Source organism: Rhododendron vialii, chromosome 8a (assembly GCF_030253575.1).
Source record: "Rhododendron vialii isolate Sample 1 chromosome 8a, ASM3025357v1".
Classification (NCBI taxonomy): Eukaryota; Viridiplantae; Streptophyta; class Magnoliopsida; order Ericales; family Ericaceae; genus Rhododendron; species Rhododendron vialii.
The window spans coordinates 31,008,502-31,030,204 of NC_080564.1; the positions used below are offsets into that span (position 1 = coordinate 31,008,502).

Here is a 21,703-nt window from a genome sequence, read left to right on the forward strand (position 1 = left end):
GTTTACAAGTCGTTATAGGCATGATTAGAACGAACCAGAGAAGAAGGTTCTGTAATTTCTGGGTTTCGTCTAGCCGAACTAAACCACGCGGCCGCATAACTCGAATACCTCAGGGCCGCGAACTTTACTCGGACGAATTGCGGGCTAAGTCTTGGGATCCCACACGACGTGGTGTACCCATGATTTTATTAGGGAAAGTGTAGAAATTTGAAGTTTGGATCCTTGATTCTGCGTGAGGATCCCGTACTCCATTTGGGGCGGGGATGAAGGATAAAAACAATTCCCTGTCGCAGGCCACCCAATTCCAATCACGTTCCACACATTTCTGAATTTAATTCGTTTGGTCTACTCTACTCTTGTTGTGGCCTTGCTTAAGCGTTACCCAAGGGAGTTCTTCAATATTTTCCGATGCAGCAAATGCAGGGTATTTCTATTTGGAGTCTTGGACTATTGGCCGCAGCAGATTGAGGCGGCCCCGCCAATATGCTCCTTCAGATTCTGGGTTTTGGAAGGACTTAGGAGAAAGAATGAATGTTAGTGACTGAGATGAGACGATTTTTGTGTGATTTCCTATGTTTTTCAAACAAGAGATGGTGTGTGTATTTTATTATTGTTGTTAATACTAAGTTTCTTTCGTGAGAAATTTTTCAATGTCTGGTGGGTACGGCTGACTGGTGCTCGCTCGACACATTCGGACCGTCCAAAAAATATTTTGGACAATGCGAATTAAAAATAATCTATTCACTGTAATCTACCCAGCACCGAAAAATTTCTCTTCTTTTCATCTTGTGTATCACCTGGGAATGCCGCAAGTACTGTGCCCATCCACTAACACGTTAGCGTGTACAGGGAGGCTCCCCTACTACCCTTGGGGTCAACTGTGAAGATTGGTTTTATATTTGTTATTTTATATGGGTTGACTTGATCAAACTTATTCAATTTGTTGTGGCTTTGGGTTGAACAAAACTTGAGGGTTCAACCTATGTAAACTTATACTAATTCTCTCTAGCTAAGAGTTTGTTTTCCATGGAAAGTTTCTAAGACCTCTGGATCTTCCTCTCCTTTTTGGGTATGTGCATCTGTTGTATCATCTGTTATGCAGTCTTTTGTTTCAAATTCTTCATTTAGCTTTCTCGTTCGCCTGGTAAGCTAGTCCCTTCCGTACCCCAATCCTCCTTACTCCTCCCTTGCCTGTTTCTTATGGAGAATTTTCTTGATTTAGCTTTGTGGTTTGCCAGGTCAAGCTCCCTTCTATACTCCAATGCTACTTACTCCTCCACACTCTTCCCTTGTGGGCCCGTGGTAGACTGACTCCCATGCTACAAACTGTTACTTTCGTACATTTAGCAGAGAAGAATATCTATGCAAAAAATCAATATGATCGGACATTAGGAACTCACGTGTCTGGTCACAAAATGTATGGCTTAAGTTTTGGTTTATACGTACTTTACTATCCATTTTATATGAGTTGTTTACATAACTGCCGATATCTGATGAAACTAATTTTTTGCACATATGTTATTCTCAGAGGATATACGAAATTAACAGTTTGGATCATCTACAGGCCCACAAAGGGAGAGTATGGAGGTGTAAGGAGGTTGGGGGTATGGAGGGGAGCTTGACCTTCGTTCTCCATTAGATTTGATTTCTGTGTGATCTCTTGACTATTTTTTCTTATTCCCATAGTCACATCAGCTTTTATATCGCGATTGCATACTAGTTCTTTGGCACAATACATGATCTTTGTAATTTTTTTTTGTATTCATCATTCCTGATATCTAAATCCGCGTTCAATGCTTTCTCCATCTTTTTGGGATAGGAAAAAATTGTAAATACAACACCACAAATGCAATTTGTGATTTTTAATGAAATTCCCATGGAATTTACATTTCCTTGCAGGCAGTATCTGTTACTGTTAGTTCATCAATAGTGAAATTCAAGAACTGATGATTGACTTTTATGTTGTGGTTATGATTGCCTTCTATTTGTATCTCTCACAATTTGTATCTGTTAGTTACATTTCATGTCATATAGCTCTGTTATAACCCAAAAACTGAACGCAATTTGTTGATCCTTTACTTACTCACGTGAACGGCAAGATTACCGGCATTCAGTCATCCTTTTAATTGTGTACTTGCTTGTTTGTTTGTTTGCTGTTCTTGGCGGCAGCAGTGTTCTTCAATTTATTCGCTTTTACAAAATTCTCGCCCTTGCGTATTTGTAATACAACTGATCATTGTGATTTCAGAAGAGAGATTTTAACATCAGCAGGACAAAATGGCTCATCTTTGGCAAGTGTGGTTGCCTTGTTTAGTAACTCTACTGGTGGCTTTAAGCCTTCCAAATTCACAAGCTCGTGTGACAATTGAAAATAGTGTAAGATCAGCTGTCTTTTTTTCGCCCGAGTTTGTACTTGGACCGGGATCAGTGGAGAACAAATTCTACTACGATATTGGCTTTCCGAGAGGTCATATTGCTGTTAAGAGTTTCAATGCTGAAGTAGTTGATGAGGTGGGGAATCCTATCCCCCTTCATGAAACTTATCTCCACCACTGGGTTGTGTATAGATATTATCAACGTAAGGGCGTTGAAGTTCAAGAAGCCAATGACACCGACCTTATCAAGGTGAGAAACTCTGGACTATGTGATAATGGTCTTTGGCAATATTTTGGCTCTGGTTCAGAAACACGAAGAACGGCCACACATGTGCCGGATCCTTATGGTATAGAAGTTGGTAATCCGGCGGAAATTCCTCCTGGATATGAGGAGAAATGGTTACTGAATGTCCACGCAATTGACACACGAGGGGTGGAAGATAGGTTGGGATGCACTGAGTGCAGGTGTGATCTCTATAATGCCACAAGGGATGAAAATGGCAAACCGTTGAGTCCTGGTTACACAGGCGGCATGGAATGTTGTCATTATCAGACTCAGTGCAGGGTAAAAGAAGGCTTTGAGAGTGTCAAGAGAAGCCTCTTCATGAGATACACAGTTAAGTGGGTTGATTGGGATACTTCCATTAAGCCTGTTAAAATTTTTGTATTCGACGTGACTGATACCTGGAAAAAGGTGGACGCTTCAATGGGGCACGCTACAGAACATCATTGCCTGGTGAGATTTTTGCTGTTATGTTCTCCCAGTTTTTGGAAATATTACACTTAAGGATCTAGATTAACACTTACCGAAGAAACCAGATCCTGCTTAAGAGCAGATACACAGGGCCCAAAGTACGTACTCAGGCACATAACTATCCCTTAGATGACATGACTCACCCAAGCCAAATGACAAAAAAGTTCAAAACATTTATGGATTTCAAGTAGATATTGAAATGTAGGGCTTCAGGCATGCATAAGGGTTGTTATAAGTCAAGCTGTCCTGACGAAATGATGTGGTAGAATGCCAAGTATCATAAAGCTTTTGAAGACAACAAATAGGAAATCAGTTTGGAAGTCTAGTGAACAGCCGAGCGAATATAAGATTTTTGGTTTGTCTTTCCTTGATTTGTCCTTTTAGATGCCAAGTCGATTGAACTTGCTTTGATGCAGGTGGAGTATGATGTTGAGTCTTGCTCTGCGGCTGGTGAAACCAATGATGGTTGCACCGATAGCAGGAGAGTAAACCTGACTATGCCCACTGGTGGTAGTGTCATCTATGGTGTTGGACACCAGCATACGGGAGGGATTGGTTCAACTCTTTATGGAGAGGTACTCTCCAAAATAAATAATCCCGTTCTTTGTACACGTTCTTATTATCTATGTCAAGGTGTTTGACGGTGTTCATGTCTTTCTGTTTGTTTTTATTTTTTGCTTGATTGAGTTAGGATGGACGAGTTATCTGCTCTTCAATACCAACTTATGGAGAAGGAAGTGAAGCAGGAAACGAGACTGGTTACATTGTCGGAATGTCCACCTGTTATCCTTATCCGGGATCAGTCAAAATATCTACTGGGGAGACTCTGGTTCTGGTATCTAATTACAGTATGGGCCGCCAAAGGCATACTGGAGTTATGGGACTTTTCTCCATCTTGGTCGCTGATGCATCGCCGGTTGAAGTAAGATTTCGATTAGCCTTATTCTCTCTTAATTATATAGCCGTTAAGCCATATCCTGTATTTGACAGTTTTGAGTCGCTGAGAGACTTAAATGCGTTTTGACATGTTTCGTATCATCGATAAGCTTCAAAGATGATATTGCATCAACGGCTCTCCTAATTTTTCATCAAATTACTCTCGAGTCTCTGAGCCTTCGATGTTCCTTCCTTTTTTTCAGAAGCATGAAGTGATGACAATTCCGGTTCTCCTTTGGGGTGTAGCCTTCTTGTTTGGAATTGCCATAGCTATCGCTGTTGCTGCTGTTGCGTACCGGAAATGGAGAGCTAGAAAGACTGGCTACCAATCAATCACAACGTAAAACTTGAAGACTTGCTATCGATCAATCACAATGTTCGCGTCGCATGATTGTAGTTATGCGGTTCATCTTCATAGACATTGTATGCTGATACTATATCATCGTCGTGTAATAATTATGTCGTACAAAATCAATGGAAACTTTGTCATCTCCAAACTGGTTCATTTTGCCCTCCGCATTCGTTAATCAAATTTGATTCAAAAGCTAAACAAGTTGCACAATCGTCCCGGCCGTTCATTTTGTAGAACTCGATGTCTAGATCACCTATGCAAAAACGAGCCTGACTGTGCATTGCTGTGAAGGTAAACAATGTGGTCCAATCAAATGGAAATTGATTTCCGATCGACTTGATTGACGTACATATCGAGACTTATAAAAGAAACAACTCGGATCCTCAAACGACCCGCAATAAATTCTATTTTGTTTTTTTGGCTTCAGTTTATCTCACGTGATCCTCATGTTTAACAAAATAGAAACTTGATTATGCTTCTTCAATCATAAAACTTCAGAGTTTTTCCCTACTAGTATGATAAAGGAGGAATTAATTGATTATTTTGCTCCCAGAAAGGAATGGTACATTAATCAAGCTAAAAAAATGATAGTATTTTCTATAGAAAAGTGTTCTTTTGCACCATACATTTTTCCTTCTCGCACTTCTTTTTTTTTTTGCGTATCTTTAATTGTTTTCTTGTCAAATATTTTGACACTTCACTAAAAGTAATTGATACTACCAGATTTTTCTATAATATTGTACCAAAATCACTATATTTTCAGTTAGTAACTTCTTTTTTTTTTTTTTGACAGTTTTCAGTTAGTAACTTAGTATAGTCGCTTATGGTCTAGTTTTTGGGTCCTTTTAACGAGTCTTTTTTTCCCTTAATTTTTGGAGTTTAAGATTTGGATCAATGTTTTGGCATTAATCGTTTGTCTTATATAAGCTGAAGCCGAAAAAATTGAGAAGACAATCTTTTTAGTGTCTTTAGTATTGTCTTATATGATTTTTTTTGTTAACTTTGATATCTCTGTTTTTATACTTTTTTTTATTACTCTTACAGAGACGAACATGTAATATCAAAATTACGACAAAAGACTGAAAATATAATTAAAAATTAAATAATACCAGCTGTCTTCATAAAATAATTTAGTCCAAAGGCACTCTTCTTGCACCATGAAAAACTGGGGAATAAATCGGTTCAGTTTGGTTTGGCAAGGGGTTTTCAGGGATGGCAGGCCGAACCGATTTCGTTAAAAAAGATTTGGTGAACCGAAATCAGTTTGGGGTGGTTTGGCTTGGTCGATTTTTTCGGGTTGAGTTTCAAGATTTCTATCCAAAACTACTAAAATATCGAATCCCCTAGCCAAGACTACTATCGTCTCACTCGGTCCGGTATGTATATCTCGGTTCAATTTAGGAGTACTTTTACGTACCGAATGAACCGGGAAACACAATTTATCGAATCCCCTAGCCAAGACTACTATTGTCTCACTTAGTCCGGTATATATATCTCGGTTCAATTCGGGAGTACTTTTAGGCAGTGGCAGACCCAGGATTTCACTACTGGGGGCACCTATTGGCTATTATTCATAATGTTAAACAAAAAAAAAAGCAATCCAAATATAATTAACATTAGGCTCAAACATTGATCGTTATGCAAAAAGATCTATAACAAATAGGCTTCCAAAAGTTTATAAACATGATATAAGCTTTCAAAAGTTCATAAACATGTATGCTTCCAAAAAGTTATCAAACATGTATGCGTCCTTAGTCCTCTCATAGTAGACCCCGCCGAGTTTTCATGTTTTGAAAGTGTTGCATGATGGTCTCATTCGTAACTCCAATAAAAATCTCTCTCTCTACATAGACCACTAAACTGTCATTCAACCATTGATCACTCATTCTATTCCGCAATCGGTCTTTCACAATGTTCATAGCTGAAAATACCCTTTCAACTGTTGCGGTGGCAACCGGTAAAATTAATGCCAAAGTCAAAAGCAAGTAAACAAAAGGATATACTTTATCTCTTCCGGTTTTCACCATTTTTCTAGAAAGATCAGCAATTCCATTTAAGCTTGAGAACTCATTACTGGTGCGCATGTCAAAAATATACGTGTTAAGCTGATCAGGAAGTACCATAAGTTCCACTGGAGAGAATTCATTGGGATATAATTCGGCCAGACGAATCAACTTCTTCTTGTCAAAGCTAGAAAAGGAGTTGCAAGGATTCAAACATGCCACACAAAGCAACAACTCAGTGGCTGCCTCACTAAAACGTGAATTTAGTTCTGAAAGTTGCATGTCAAGAACAGTGTTGAATAACTCGACGTGATAATGATGTAAATCTGTGATCTGTGAAGCATTGCGCCTTCCTCGCCCTCGAGCTACAAACTTGTCATCCATATTGGGTATATGAATTTCCTTTTTTTCGCAAAAAGAATTAACATCATCAAGTAAGGATTCCCACCCAGTGTTCCTCATCATTCGGAGCCTATTCTTTGACATGTTTACCAAAGCCATCGCATTCACAATATCTTGATCTTTTCTTTGAAGTGCTAGTGATAACTCTGATGTTATGGCCAATATCACTCTCATCAAATAAAGATTGAAAACAAATTCAAAAGATTGCAAATTCTCCAACAACACATTTGACTCTGCTTTTTGATCTGTGTTTGAACGATCCTCGGAGACAAATTCAAGCACTTCAATCACTGATGAAAACATATTGACCAATCTCACTAAAGTGCCATAGTGAGAACCCCAACGTGTATCGCCCGCACATATTAGATTGGTTTCTTGATTTAAGCCTTTCCCACTTGATAGCTCTCCAACGTCGAGTGACTTCATAACTTCTAGTATTCGGTTATCCCTAAGAATATCACGACGTTTACATGATGCACTAACAATCACCACCACTCTATTAACAAAATAGAAAAGCAAGTTGATTTGCTCATGATTTTTTGCCACGGCCACAAGAGCTAATTGTAATTGATGGGCAAAGCAATGAACATAAAATGCACTAGGACTATCTCTTAGTATTAGTGATTTAAGACCATTGAACTCACCTTGCATATTGCTAGCTCCATCGTAACCTTGTCCCCTCAATCTGGATGAACTCAACCCAAGTCTAGAAAACAAACTCTCCATAGCTTCCTTGAGTGTGAGAGCATTGGTATTGGCAACATGTTCAATACCCAAAAACCGCTCAATGACATTTCCCCTTTTGTCCACATAGCGTATTGCAATGGCCATTTGCTCCTTGATTGATATGTCACGAGCTTCATCAACTAAAATGGAGAAAAGTGCACCATCAAAATCTCCCACAATCACTTTGATAGTTTCAGTCACCGCTGCACTGACAATGTCCTTTTGTATTTTGGGAGATGTTAACTTAAGATTTTGTGGAGCATTGTCAAATGTGACTCCTTTGACTTCTTCATTATGATCGGCAAGAAACCTTAAGAGTGCGAGGAAATTTCCTTGATTTTCTGAATCTTCAGATTCATCATGACCACGGAATGCAAGTCCTTGTTTTAGTAGAAATCGTATACAATCAATCGTTGCATTCAAGCGGATTCGATATTCGATTCGAGCTTGGCTTGATTGGTTTTCAAAAACTGTTTGAATATGTTGCCTTTGGTTTAACAAGTCTTGACATTTATCCCAAGCTTGATTATGACTACTATTTGGGCCTCCCACATGAACTCGAAGTCTCCTTTTATGCTTCCAATTAGAGAAGCCCTCACAAACAAAGTCAACACCCGATAGATCTCCAATCGGCGGCTTGAATAGATAACAACATAGGCAATACGCGGAGTCTTTTGCTATGCTATACTCCAACCATATAGGAAAATCATCAAATCAATCCCCAAGAAAGCGTCGTCGCTTTCTTCCAAATTGTTTTTGTGGAAAAGTGTGGCCACGAGGCTAACAAGGACCCTTTTGCAAATATAGTCTACGAACTTGGTCTCGGAGATTATGACTGTAACCCATAATGCAAGGTTGTAGTCCAGGATCTGAAGGAAGGTCTGCCAAATTGATTTCCACACGACTAGGACCAGAAGAAATGTCTTCCACATTAATTTCCACACGAGGAGGACTAGAAGAAACGTCTTCCAAATTGATTTCAACACGAGGAGGACTAGAAGGAATGTCTCCCACATTGATTTCCACAAGAGGACCAGAACAAATGTCATCTACATTAATTTCTACACTGCTTTTTTTTTACGACGGAGAGTTATCTTCTCCTTCCTCAAACTGGGATATTTGTAATGGTACTATTGGTTTGAAGTATCTCTTCATATTGCAAAAAAAAAATGTAATAAACCATCAAATTTTTTCTTTCGGCAACCACAATGTATTCATATACACAGTTTATCCAACAGTCAAAGCCCAACTCAGATTATGATTTATGAAAATTGAGAACTATAGTCTATGGAATATTATATATATACACAGTTTTTTACATACTCAGTATTATATACAAGAAAGCTTTCAAGGCTCAATCTACAACAACAAACATAGTATATTCGATCGAGAAACGAAAGTTTTTTCTTTTATTGGATGACAAACACAGCCAAGCCGACAACAAGAGAATTTGAGAATTGTTAACATATTACATATATGTTGTATATTTGTATATATTTCTGCTCTGTTCCATTGTGTTTAATCAGTAGCAAAAAAATGCATTCAAACAGATTCGAACCACTTCCTATCAGGATGGCCTCCATCCTCGAGCCATCAAAATCCGTAAGTCTCCCAATTGGGCCAATTCCCCCTCCGCCCTCGATACTATTAGTCTACTATCTCAAGATTTTCAAACATGTGTATCAAACGACCCCCAATTTTTTTACACTGCACACAGAGAGAGAGAGAGAGAGAGAGAGAAAGAGAGACCTTGATTTAATCACTAATTCAAGTTTCTTCGACAAATCTCGGCAGATCGCTGGTTAGGGCAGATCGGTTGTTGGTTCGGTTGGTGATTGCCGATTGGTGAGGGAACCGGCGAGGCGAGATACACCGGAGACCGGCGAAGGCAAGGTGAGTTCTCCGTCGTTCGTGACTCGTGAGCGAAAGGGGGAAGCGAGCGCCGATCAGCGAGAGTGGGCAAGGGCCGGCGCCTGGGTTTTTGTGATTTGGGCTAAGAGGAACAAGTTACAACTGAACAAAAGAAGGAGCATTATTTCGTCTAAAATCAAAAAAAAAAAAATATTTTTTTTAAAGAGGGGTGGGGCACGTGACCACACGTGCCCTACTGTCAGTCCGCCCCTGCTTTTAGGTACCGATCGAACCAGGAAACACAATTTTTACTCTTTCGAAAGGGAAATGATTTCGTCACTCCCTTTTTTATTAATGATTTTGCACGGGAGTGACGTTAACAAAAAAAGAGTAACAAAATCAAGAACCTTTCGAAAACCGAAACAGACCAGGACCAAACCTAGACCGGTCGAACCCGAATTTTCACCCTCATGTGAACCTATCAAACTGTACCAGCGCAACTGCATACTCTCTCTCCCTCTCTCCCTCTCTCTCTCCTATCTTTCCAGTTCCTCCCAGCTCACCCCCATTGATTTTCTTACAGACAGAAACCTGTACCTATATCTACAGTGTGTGGAAAAACGCACAGTAGCGCCCCATCGAATCACCGTCCATACCCTTTCTGCACGTGTCACTTTCCTCACAAATTGTCTGAAAAAAAATCGCCCATTGTCTGGTCTCTCTCTCTCTCTAAAATTCCAGTTCAACGGTGTACTTTCTTCCTCCCATCAGACTCTCTTTATTGACTCAAGAATAATAAACCATCGAACCGGGTCAAATAGCCGGATCCACCAAAATATCCGTCACATATTCCCTTCACTGTTCGCGTTTTTTCTTCTTTTCCAAGCCTTCAGAATCAAATTCCCAAGCCTCATGCCCCTATTCCACTTTCCACACCGAACGATGATTAGGGTTTTCAATCGATAGATACGTTTCAGATCTCTCCGTTTTTATAGGGTTTGAATGTCTGGGGCGGCGGCAGGAGCTCCGGCGGCGAGGGATAACCGGAGACCCGGATGCTGCAACCCGGTGAAGAAATCCGGCCCGGTATCGATGGACCACGTGCTGTCCGCATTGCAAGAGACCAAGGAGGAGCGGGACGCGAGGATCCGCAGCCTGTTCAGCTTCTTCGACGTGGCGAATTTGGGGTACTTGGATTACGGGCAGATCGAGGCGGGGCTGTCGGCGCTGCAGATACCGGCGGAGTACAAGTACGCGAACGACCTCTTGAGGGTGTGTGACAGGAACAGGGACGGGCGCGTGGATTACCAGGAGTTCAGGAGGTATATGGATGATAAGGAGCTCGAACTGTACAGGATTTTTCAGGCGATTGATGTGGAGCATAATGGGTGCATTTTGCCGGAGGAGCTTTTGGATGCTCTTCTTAAGGCTGGTATGCTAGTTTTCGTTGTTCCTCCTACTCTATTTGATGTGCACTTTTGTTAGAACTCGAAGCAATTAGTAAGATGTTTGTGGGATGTGATGTTGTTGCGGATTTTGCCTGATAGAAGCATAAAGCGTACCTGCATTCTAGTTGTTACTTTGCGAATTCCTATACAACTAGGGTGTTGAGTAGAGGTGTCAAACGGCCGGGCCATTGCAGGGCAGGGCATGGCACGGGCATGAAAGGGCACGGCACAACAAATTCTAGTTTTTAATTTCATTGAATAAATTGACTAGCTACGTTATTAATCATAGAAAACTAAAATTAGTACTACATGAATACTGCTAATTACGACAAGAAGATATATAGATATGGTTGGTACACAAATTTTTTTGTCCTACTGCCACTTGTGGGGAGCCCAATAAAATTCGGAGCAAAACTCCATATAGAACTGACCCCAAAGGAGTTGATAGCACTTGGGAGGTTTCGAACGTGAGACCTTAGGAGGAAGCAAACCCTAAGTCCCAAGCCTTGACCACTAGGCCAACCCCTTGGGGTTTGATATGCACTTTTGTTAGAACTAGAAGCAATTAAGATGTTTGTGGGATGTGATTTTGTTGCAGGTTTTGCATGATAGAAGCATGAAGCGTACCTGCATTCTAGAATCTGGTTGTTGCTTTGAGAATTCATATACAACTAGGGTGTCGTAATGGGTATACTACTTCTCGTAGTTCCTCACTCTAATTTGCACTTTTGTTAGTAGCAATTGTGAAGTTAGAGTTTCGTAGTTTGTGGCGATTTAAATTAGTGCGATGCGATTCCGTTATGGGTTTTTGCATGGTAGAAGTATGAAGCTTACCTGCATTCTAGTTGTTACTATGAGAATTTTGCTGTATATTAGGTTAAATATATGTTATATGGAGAATTGGGCAGTTGTGATTCCGGGTAGCATTACTGGAATGAGAGGTAAGAGGTAGGCATAAGCTGAGACATTTCAGAAGGAAATCGGATGAGAATTAGCGATTAAAGAAACAAATTTTTAACCTTGTTTCTGTATTTTTTTCCCCCGTAACCCGAATTGCGGAAATTTTAGGCTTTGGCAGGGATATCAAGTTGTTTCCCGCTTGCTTGTCCTTGGATTTCTTCTTTCCAGCATAGAATGCCAATTGTTGAGATGTTCATTTAGGTAACATGGCCTGATGGCCACATGGTTTTTCTTGCTCCAAAGTTGAGTTCCTGAATCTATCATGGGTAGGATGTTGGATTGGCATCGCTTCAATGTCAGAGAAAAGAGGAACCTGAGGCATTCTTATTAAACAAAATAGATATTATAAACCCTCTAACATATGTTTGAACTTTGAATGGATAGTTAGTAAACATAATGGCATTGTTAAGTTGGTCATTGACAACTTTTCGAGGTGTCTGAAAACATCAGACACTTATATTTTAGGATTTGGCGAAAGATCATATTCTGACTAACAGCCGAAAAGGTCCATCCTCTTTGCTTTGGTTGTTACATCTCTCTCTCTCTCTCTCTCTCTCTCTCTCTCTCTCTCTCTCTCTCACAATTACATACACGGGCAGGAACTCTTAAGGCCCTTTCTTGCCCGAAAGGGTAAGGGCATTATAACAATATAACCCTACTCAAGCTTTCTAATAGTGTTGTAGAAAGAATCACCTCTGAATTCTGAATTTGCCCATTATCCAGGAGACTACATAATTACTAGAAAGTCATTACAGAAACAACAGAGTTTAGTTGCACGAAGTGGGAGCGGGTGCGGGGAGCGAGATGATATAGAAGAATCTAAGGTTGGGAAGGTGAAGGTCTATAAGAGCTTATATACATGTATACATATTGATGTAAATAACATATTGATGTAAATAAAGAAATAGATACTCGAAATGTTTTATTTTGTTATTAGTCCCAGTATACATGTCAATTCATAGATCATGCCAACAGAAAATATTGTTTTCGTGAATATGGTAATACTGTCTTTAAGAACATGAGCATATTTGAGTTGATATTATTCTAGTATCTTATGAATACGTATGTTCTCTTATTCGGTATCCGTTCTTTTGTTTATTTCTTTTGGGCTTTATGTGTTTGAGAGGTTATATCCTAGTTGGGAGCACGCTCACAGGAGCGAGGTTTTGAGGTTGATTCCCCACCCCAACTGGAGGAACAATAGAAAAATGAACCCGAAGAGCTTCTCAAGTAGTAGTAGCATAACATTTGCGGATGGGGGAGATAGCCCCAGATCACTTGGTCAGTTCTGGATTTGTTCAGAAGAAAATGAGGGAAGAAGGGTCGAGGCCAATGATCATTGGAAAATGGTATGAGAGACTTTGCACAAGGGAATTCCAAAACTTTGGATAGCTACGAGATCTAAAGATCGTAAAGGGGGCTAGAGGAAGCGAGTTGTCAAATCATAACGAAGTTTAAGAGCCATCCCGTGGTCTAGCCTAATAAGAACAAATACAGACACAGACACAAATATGAAGATGGGACATGAGAATTCCACATATACAGGGATTAGGGACATAGACACGGCAGGGGCACATGGCAAAACATATCTGTGTACTCATTTTGGATAGAAGATTTAGTAGTGTTGGGTTTTGTCCAAAACTAGTATATGAGCCTTAGCAGTCTCTCCACTCATTGCCAATTGGTTTGGAGTTGGATGCTTTAACATGGTATTAGAGCTAGGTTTTTAGAGAAATTGTTCCCCCTTGTTTTTGCCATAAATGCACTGTTGTTTGTTGTGGATCCTTTGTTTACCTCTCCATGTGCGAGTCGGGGGTCGCACGTGCGGGGGAGCGTTGGGATTTGTCCTACATCGGTTAATTATCTCCTCCAAAACAAGTATATGAGCCTGGGTGGCCTCTCCACTCTTTGCCAATTGGTTTGGAATTGGATGCTTTAACAAGTAGTTATTCATATTTGACATTTTAACGAGGAACAACCAAAAATACTCGTACACGTAATAGTTCTTACCTTTTGTTAAAGCATCCAACTCAAAACCAAATATACTAGATTTGGAGGAAGTAATTAACCTATATGGGGCAAACTCGAACACTCCCCGCATGTGCAACCCCCGACTCGCACGTGGAGAGGTAAACAACTGATCCATTACACATGAATCACAACAAACAATGGTGCACTTAATGGCACAAACAAGGGGAACACATTCTGCGTAACCCTAGCTCTGATCCATGTTAAAGCATCCAACTCAAAACCAATTGGTAATGAGTGGAGAGGCCGCCCAGGCTCATATACTAGTTTTGGAGGAAGTAATTAACTGATGTGGGGCAAACTCCTAACATCTTTTTTTACTTTTTAAACATTATGATTGAGATTTATTAGTTAGTACCATTGTCGTCATATTTCTTTAAATATCATAATTTTCCCTGACTAGGCTTTTAACATTGTATATTGATCCCTGACATGTCCTACTTGAGACACAAGCATATCCGACATGGATACGGCTCCCAATTAGGCGTGTCGGTGCTTCATGGGCCTTGCAATACTTTTGAGTTTGAGAACTTTCCTCAAAGTCTAGGAATAGTTAGAAGGAATGCCTAACCATATATATATAACCTTTAACAATTCACCTTTAGTTCATTGACCTCAGAAAGTAGAAGTTGAGAGACGAAGCCAGTATTCTTTTGCCTAAGCCCAGTTTTTGTTTTTGGGAGACAAAACTGTTACTGGGTCTTGGGTGCGCTCACGCTTATATACTTCATATCACTTTGGTACTTGGGCAATGTGAGACTTCGCTTCACACCTTCCCTCACGCGCAACTTGCTCATTTAGCAGCACCTGTTGAGTACAGGCCAAAGATATGCACCCTACCCATCTCTGGTACCTAGCTCTTATACCATGTTACACGATCTTGGGTAGAACTCAATTCCAAAAGCTGGCTATTGAAGTGAGGGTGCCCTTAAGCTTATATACTTCATATCACTTTGGTAGCTGAGCAATGTGAGACTTCGCTACGCAAACTTCCCAAGAAACTTTATTTCCATTATGGACAGAATCAGATCCAGACCATAGAAATTGTTTTGAGGAGCTGCTCAATGTGGTTATAGATAGAGCGCGGAAGGATGAAAATGTGAACTCCAATAGATTTGGATCCTAAACAGGATGGACTTGGATATTAGATCCCAGTAGTTTTGAATTGAGGAGTTTGTTTTGGTTGAACTCGGGAGTTTCGATTGGTAAAGGGTAACGTGTTTTTATTTCAGATTAGTTCGTTGGGAGTTACTGGAGAAAATATGAACATAAAAACTAAAAATACTGAATGTGATCAGTAGTTGATGAATGGTGATTCTAGAATTTGGTTGACAACTTTGGTCAAGCATATCTTAAAGGTATATGTATAACTGGATGGGTGGAGTAAATATTCTGGACATCAAAAGAACAAGTGGTATTGTTAGTTAAAGTCTTGCTATGAAATTTTGACTTTGGTTTGTCCTAACAGGGACCTTTTCCATGGAGTTGAAGCTTGAGTGTGAGCCTTTTTTTTATTTTTTATTTTATCTTTGTTATTTTCTAAAGTCATCGTTGACCAAAAAAGAAGAAGAGAGAGTTAAAGTTGCACTGGATCAGATACCAATGGTTTGATCTAGTCGGTGATGCCGATGATGTAGTAAGGTTCTTCTGCTGCGATTGCATCTCATCTATTTTCTCCTCGCTGTGTCTATTTCAGAATTCTATACGTGTCATTTTCCTAGTTTTTTCTTATCATGATAATTACACATCTCAAGCCATTGGGTTTTTTTTTTTGTTTTTTTAAAATTGTAGGGTGATTTGCTGTGGGGCATTGTAGATGAACTTTGCTATAGTTGCTCCCTTGGACAGTTCATGTACTTGCTTTGTGTTGAGAATACAGCGTGGTTTTGATGTTGTTGACATCTTCCTCACAATTCTAGGGTTCCCCGTTAGATTTTTCTGTTATACTTTTGTCGGATGCCAATTGGGAATTTTTCTGTCATACTTTTGTGGGATAGCAATCAAAGACTTTTATAGAGCCTGTTTCGTAATGCTTTTGCCATGTTCCATCTGGGTCTTGGTAAATATTGTCTTTAGAAATCATCCAATCTAAAGATAATGTCCATAATATGAATTTAAGTGGAAATGTTTTGCACATATGAATATCTGTTGTGCTGTCTTCATCTTATAAGCCAAGGCAGCTCTTTTCTGCAGGCATAGAAATCGAAGATGACGAACTTGCAAGTTTTGTGGAGCATGTTGATAAAGACAACAACGGAATTATAACTTTTGAGGAATGGAGAGATTTTCTTTTACTGTATCCCCACGAGGCAACTATTGAAAACATCTACCATTACTGGGAAAGAGCCTATCTTGTAGATATAGGTGAACAACCTGTTATTCCACAAGGCATTAGTAAGCATGTCCATGCAAGTAGATATTTGATTGCTGGGGCTGTTGCTGGAACTGCTTCTCGTACTGCTACAGCTCCTCTTGATCGCCTAAAGGTTATTATGCAAGTACAAACTACACGCACTTCTATAGTTCCTGCAATTAAGAACATATGGAGGGAGGGTGGGTTCTTAGGATTTTTCCGAGGTAATGGGCTAAATGTTTTGAAGGTTGCACCTGAAAGTGCCATAAAGTTCTATGCTTATGAAATGTTGAAAAATGCCATTGGTGATTTCAAAGGGGAACGAAAAGAAGACATAGGAACTTCTGGTCGACTTGTGGCTGGAGGTCTGGCAGGCGCGGTGGCCCAAACTGCCATCTACCCCATGGATCTTGTTAAAACTCGATTACAGACTTGTGCTTTGGAAGGTGGAAAGGTTCCTAGCTTAGGCAAACTGTGGAAGGACATATGGGTTCAAGAAGGACCTAGGGCCTTTTACAGAGGGCTTGTACCATCGCTTCTTGGTATTGTCCCTTATGCTGGCATTGACTTAGCTGCCTATGAGACCTTGAAAGACATGTCAAGGAGATATATCCTTCATGATGCTGGTACAGTAACTTCTGTCTGAATATCTCATTTTACTATGTCTATCACATTTACTATTTTTTCAGCTCGTTTGCTATTGTTTTTGTTTCCATTTAAATGGCTACAATTTACTACAGAACCAGGCCCTTTTGTGCAACTAGGATGTGGGACTATTTCGGGAGCTCTTGGAGCAACATGTGTTTATCCGTTGCAGGTTGTCAGAACAAGGTACAAGTCCTAATTGCACCGGGGGGGTTTTTCCGTGTTTATTTCAATAAGTTATTTTTATATGCTCTCTGCTGGTGCTGATTTTAGTTTTTGCTCTTCAGACTGCAAGCTCAGCGTTCTAATACAAATGATGCTTACACTGGAATGGCAGATGTATTTCGGAGAACACTTCAGCATGAAGGTTTTAGAGGTTTCTACAAAGGGCTTTTCCCCAATCTTCTAAAAGTCGTACCATCTGCAAGCATAACGTATCTGGTTTATGAGGCCATGAAAAAGAGTCTAGATCTTGGGTAGTGATGTTGTGGTCCACCTTTTGATGGCTTCAAGTGTTGAAGCCCGACTAGTACTGCTGATGACGAAAAAGACATGGAAGACAGAGAATACTAATTGAATAATTGATATGATTGTTTTAAGTGTATACATCATATTGAATTTCACATGAGATACGTGCAAAAGGTTTTTGTAGTCCACATTGGTTTTTTTAAGCTTGTCCTAACTCACCACGCGGAGAACTGAGAGTATTATCAGATGATAATACCAAGGGATATGTGCAATACTTCTAGGTTTTTGTAGTCCACATTGGTTAGTGTTTATTTATTAACAACAGCTGCGGATAAGTGTAAGACATTGTTCCACAGTCCACTGGTTTGTCTTATAGTATATTTATGCCTCTTTCCACTGACTTCGTGGCTAAATGATCTTCTAGTTTTTTTTCCATTTTCCGGAGAGTTGTGGAATTGAAAACTTTCTCCATTAGTCTATGATAAAGTTGTCTAGTGTTGTAATTTATTTGGATGTCCTTCATGTCCATGTCATTTGCTCCTTAATGCACCTTCCCACTGGTAAAACTGGGGACTGTGAGGAAGCACAGAAGGGATGACTGTTGCGTAGTTTTCCCGTCTCCAGTGGCTTTTAACTTATGAATCGCTACTCTCTGAGTCTCTGTCTTGAGAAGGCAGAGGAGAATCCCAGTTCTATCTTTTTGTGGTAAAGGTGTCCGTTTGAAGGATTAGGGTAAAGGAAACAGAGAACGAAACAAGCGGCAGCAGGGACAGAGAGGAGAAGGCGACTTCTGGAAAATCACCGATAAATATGTATGGTTCTGCATGTTGTTGGGAGGTTCTTAACCTTCTTTCCCATTTTTCATTTAGCTCGTAGAAAGGTATTGAAAAGTAACCTGAATTGCAAATGGTTACCTTAGATTATATTGCTTGGGAAAAAAATATCAGACAAGAACAGTAGTTAGTGAGCTAGCTGCATCTCTTGTGAGTCGACCCACATATGGTTGAATTTCTTTGAAATCACCTCTGCACATCATGATTCATTGTTTTGCCGTTGAAGGCAATGAGCCGCAATCCGTTTAATGGAATAAAGCAAAATCCACTTCATGGCTCTTCCATTTTGATAGAAATCTTGGGGGAATTGGTGAGGACGGGGCATGGAGGAACTACGGTTGCTAATACCGGATATAAACACCAGGAGATGAAGAGGTTGGTTGCAGATGGATGACTAAACCATGAGAAATGTTCTGTCTTCTGGCCTTTCTGTTCTGGCAGACACCAGATATGCACACACTTGCACTTATGAAGAAAGGCAGGGAAGGAGAGATGTAGTAACTCAGGAGACTAAAGCTTTAACCCCAGATGGTTTCCTTCCTGATGTAAATGCAGAGGACTCAGTGGTGTGGGTTCCTTCCAAACATGGTACTTACAATATCAAATCTGCTTGGTCTGCTATTAGGGTGGTCTACCCTAGGCAGGAATGGAGTGATGCGGTGTGGTTCAAGAAGCATACGCCCAGGTGGGCTTTTATCCTTTGGCTAGCTATGCTTCGAAGGCTGAGTACGTACTAAAGATAGGATGTTGACGGGGGGATAATTCATGATGCTGCTTGTGTCTTGTGTACTCTTGGTAGTTTAGAAAGAAATTCACAACCATCTATTTTTTGAATGTCCGTCCTCGAAATCTGTTTGGTTGGATTTGTTGTGGAGGAACCATGAAATGCTGTTGTGATGAAGTTGATTGGTTTATTGCGCAGTCTAGAGGGGATAGCTTCGAGAAGTGTGTCCTCAGGCTCAAACTCTCCCCCTCTGTCTGTCTATAGTATTTGGTGTGAGCATAATGTGAGAATTTTTCAAAAGAGATCTCTAGATTCTTGCTCCCTCCCTACCAAAATTTACAACTCTGTCCGGGAAGCTTTGTTGTCATGGCGAAATGTGAAGACCAAGCAGGGTAATCCTTGAATCCCCTCATTTGTGATTGTTGTACATAGATATGTCTTGTTTTTCGTTTTTACCTAGCAGGATTTCCTTTTTACCTCTTTTTCTATTCCGTTCTGAGACGCTTAGCAGGATTTCAGGATACATATATATTCACCAAATACCATTTATTTCAGAACAAGGGAGGTATCCCATTTTCCAGCTTTACAGGGTAGCCACTAATGGTGTTGGGAATGAATGGAAATACAAAATGGATTTTGGTTAACCCTGCCACTGCCACACGGAATCACAAAGATAAAATTTCCAAAGTGTACGGGAAAGAAATCACAAAGATACAACAAGACTTCTCAATGAGCAAAAACAGACACAGTTCAAGCCTGAGAAGGAACACTGGAAAAAAAAAATAAAGTGGAAAAACCATAGAAAGTTAGAAACTGGAAGAAAGGCATTGCCTTCCCTTTGCCTCTTTGACTTGCCTTCGTTTATACCCTTTTTTGTGTGTGTGGAATCACATGTGGAAAAGGGTAAGTCCAGCCACATATGATCGAATCGCAGTCATCTTCTTCTTCCTCTTCTTTCTCCCCATCTTATCGCCACAAGGCCTTCAAGAATTCACATATGCAGAGCCAACAAGGAGAGAAGATGGCCTTTGTTTTCTTTCCTCTACTACTTGGTATATATAGCATGCCAAAGTAACCCTATCGTGGTTATTAAATACTACAAGTTGGGCACACACACGTGTGTGCATGTGAATATTGGGATGTGGGAGTGGGATATCAGATATGAGAGTGGGCAGTTGGTTCAGGCAATTGTACCATTTTGTCTGTAATAGTTATTTAATGGCATATTAAAAGCAATAGTAAGAACTTCATTTTTAGATGGACAATTGTGAAAATCGCTATTGTGAATGAGCTTCAAAAGTTATTCACACTAAAGTACTCTCTCTCATTCTAGTTTCTATATTAGAATAGATGAAAAATAAATAAATAATAAGAGGAAAAAGGGTATCACATTTTAAATGGTCCCCATGGTATTATTCCCACATTAGGTCATACTTATCAGTTATCATCCACTAAGAATATCTTTTTGCTTGTTAAATGAGCTAAAGATAAATCCAGAGAGACCGAGAGAAAGATTAGTCATAATAATTCCACGTGTAGAAAAAGTTGCAAGCAAAGATATCATAATATTAAGGGTGGCCAAAAGTTGGATTACAAGTGTCATTGCCTTGTCAAAAGAAGGTAATTAAAGGATAAACAAATAGGGAAATATTAGTTAAAGCAGAATAGACTAATAGCGAACAAAAATAGAAGGTTTAAGTGGAGAATGTTAGAAGTAAGATATTGTCCTTTTTCTCTTTGAGTTTAGAGGACAATCACTTTGGGCCGTCCATTTATTGGCATTGACCCCATTGAAATTGTTCTTGGAGCATCTTACATGCGTCCAAAGGCACTAATAAAATTAGTGGGAGACATCAAGATGCTAAACGTCATTAGGGTTCGATTCTTGGAGTCAGATCGCATGAAAGTAATTATTTATAAATTTTCAGTGTAGATGACGGACTTTGACCGGACCAAGGAGAGGATTAGTTGAAGGTAAGTTTAGTTGAAGTGCGAGTAAATTAGTCCGGACATCCTGACCGTCAAAAAATAATAATAATCGGAAGATTTGTTTCATAACCTATGAATGGCCCCCAACCATGCTTTTTGATAACAACTTTGGATAAGAAGCACAAGTGGGAAAACGATTTCAGACCTAAAATCATGTTAGAGACATGACCTCACGAAGTGCCTAGACTTGAGATGAGAAATATGTAACCCAAAACTCTTAAGAGTTGGCTCCGGTGGATTTGTGTGATCTTTTTTATGTAAGGGCTAGGCTCCTTACCATTTACATGTGGTTAAAGGTTTATAATGAATCAAGCTGCTAAAGTTTGAGTTCGTGTTCACTTATTAAAAACTTGCTCTAGATTACTTTGTCATGTACTCAAACAAAGCTCGAACATTTTATGCATCACATTTACCTTTCAAACTAATCTTGGACGAGCTATTACTTGATTCGTTTAGCAATTTGAGACCCGTTACTTGAGTAGAGATCAGCTCGCCTGATAAACAAAACAAGCTTGAACATATTTTCAGAGCTCGTTAAAATTTCAAACTCCACTTAAACAATTCATTGCTCGGCTCTGTTTGCTCGTTTACCAATCCGCTCCCACACACGGCAAGGGGTGTTTCGGGCGTGTTTTATGTTCTACGACTTCGAAACAAAAAAGGTCCAAATTTGAGATTTTAGAATATTGCTGAAATGGTAGTATATAGTTTGCATCCATGGTAGGCACTAGGCAGAAGATTAATTTTGTGCAATGTATGTTGATTTTGGTATATAGAGGGATTTGATACTCAAAATCACCAGTACCTTCTAACCAAACTAGAGTTCACAGCAATACAGGTTGCCCTGAAAGCCACC

At 39.8% G+C, this 21,703-nt stretch overlaps 3 protein-coding genes across 7 annotated transcripts; 2 read left to right on the forward strand and 1 right to left on the reverse strand.

Annotated features, from left to right (window-relative positions):
* The first annotated feature begins 207 nt into the window (after positions 1–207).
* LOC131335271 (uncharacterized) lies at positions 208–4,615 on the forward strand. Of its 4 annotated transcripts, none has more exons than XM_058370552.1 (5): positions 208–533; positions 2,249–3,111; positions 3,546–3,704; positions 3,821–4,051; positions 4,269–4,615. In XM_058370552.1, the coding sequence occupies exons 2-5, from the start codon at positions 2,278–2,280 to the stop codon at positions 4,407–4,409; spliced, it is 1,365 nt and encodes a 454-aa protein (XP_058226535.1). In that variant the 5' UTR covers positions 208–533; positions 2,249–2,277; the 3' UTR covers positions 4,410–4,615. The 4 variants fall into 4 exon arrangements, with proteins under 4 accessions (XP_058226535.1, XP_058226533.1, XP_058226534.1 ...); XM_058370550.1 differs by lacking the exon at positions 208–533 and adding an exon at positions 605–1,069; XM_058370551.1 differs by lacking the exon at positions 208–533 and adding an exon at positions 605–1,069 and having other exon boundaries at positions 2,252–3,111.
* A 1,562-nt stretch (positions 4,616–6,177) lies between these two features.
* On the reverse strand, positions 6,178–8,597 carry LOC131298763 (uncharacterized). The gene is made up of 2 exons (XM_058324235.1): positions 8,243–8,597; positions 6,178–8,018 (listed from the first exon to the last, which is right to left on the reverse strand). Exons 1-2 carry the CDS (start codon positions 8,595–8,597, stop codon positions 6,178–6,180), a joined length of 2,196 nt encoding a protein of 731 aa, XP_058180218.1.
* A 1,302-nt stretch (positions 8,598–9,899) lies between these two features.
* LOC131335272 (calcium-dependent mitochondrial ATP-magnesium/phosphate carrier protein 2-like) lies at positions 9,900–17,701 on the forward strand. Of its 2 annotated transcripts, none has more exons than XM_058370553.1 (4): positions 9,900–10,831; positions 16,029–16,814; positions 16,929–17,019; positions 17,121–17,701. In XM_058370553.1, exons 1-4 carry the CDS (start codon positions 10,402–10,404, stop codon positions 17,311–17,313), a joined length of 1,500 nt encoding a protein of 499 aa, XP_058226536.1. In that variant the 5' UTR covers positions 9,900–10,401; the 3' UTR covers positions 17,314–17,701. The 2 variants fall into 2 exon arrangements, with proteins under 2 accessions (XP_058226536.1, XP_058226537.1); XM_058370554.1 differs by having other exon boundaries at positions 10,434–10,831; positions 16,016–16,814.
* Positions 17,702–21,703: the final 4,002 nt, after the last annotated feature.

Excerpts from the sequence above, each read along its gene's own strand:
- LOC131335271 (XM_058370552.1), top strand. The coding sequence starts at position 2,278 with ATGGCTCATCTTTGGCAAGTGTGGTTGCCTTGTTTAGTAACTCTACTG. Across the intron at positions 3,705-3,820 it reads GTTCAACTCTTTATGGAGAG|GATGGACGAGTTATCTGCTC; the intron begins GTACTCTCCAAA and ends TGATTGAGTTAG. Across the intron at positions 4,052-4,268 it reads CTGATGCATCGCCGGTTGAA|AAGCATGAAGTGATGACAAT; the intron begins GTAAGATTTCGA and ends CCTTTTTTTCAG.
- LOC131335272 (XM_058370553.1), top strand. The coding sequence starts at position 10,402 with ATGTCTGGGGCGGCGGCAGGAGCTCCGGCGGCGAGGGATAACCGGAGA. Across the intron at positions 16,815-16,928 it reads ATATATCCTTCATGATGCTG|AACCAGGCCCTTTTGTGCAA; the intron begins GTACAGTAACTT and ends AATTTACTACAG. Across the intron at positions 17,020-17,120 it reads TTGCAGGTTGTCAGAACAAG|ACTGCAAGCTCAGCGTTCTA; the intron begins GTACAAGTCCTA and ends TTTGCTCTTCAG.
- LOC131298763 (XM_058324235.1), bottom strand. The coding sequence starts at position 8,597 with ATGACATTTGTTCTGGTCCTCTTGTGGAAATCAATGTGGGAGACATTC. Across the intron at positions 8,019-8,242 it reads TTTGATGATTTTCCTATATG|TTTTTGAAAACCAATCAAGC; the intron begins GTTGGAGTATAG and ends ATATTCAAACAG.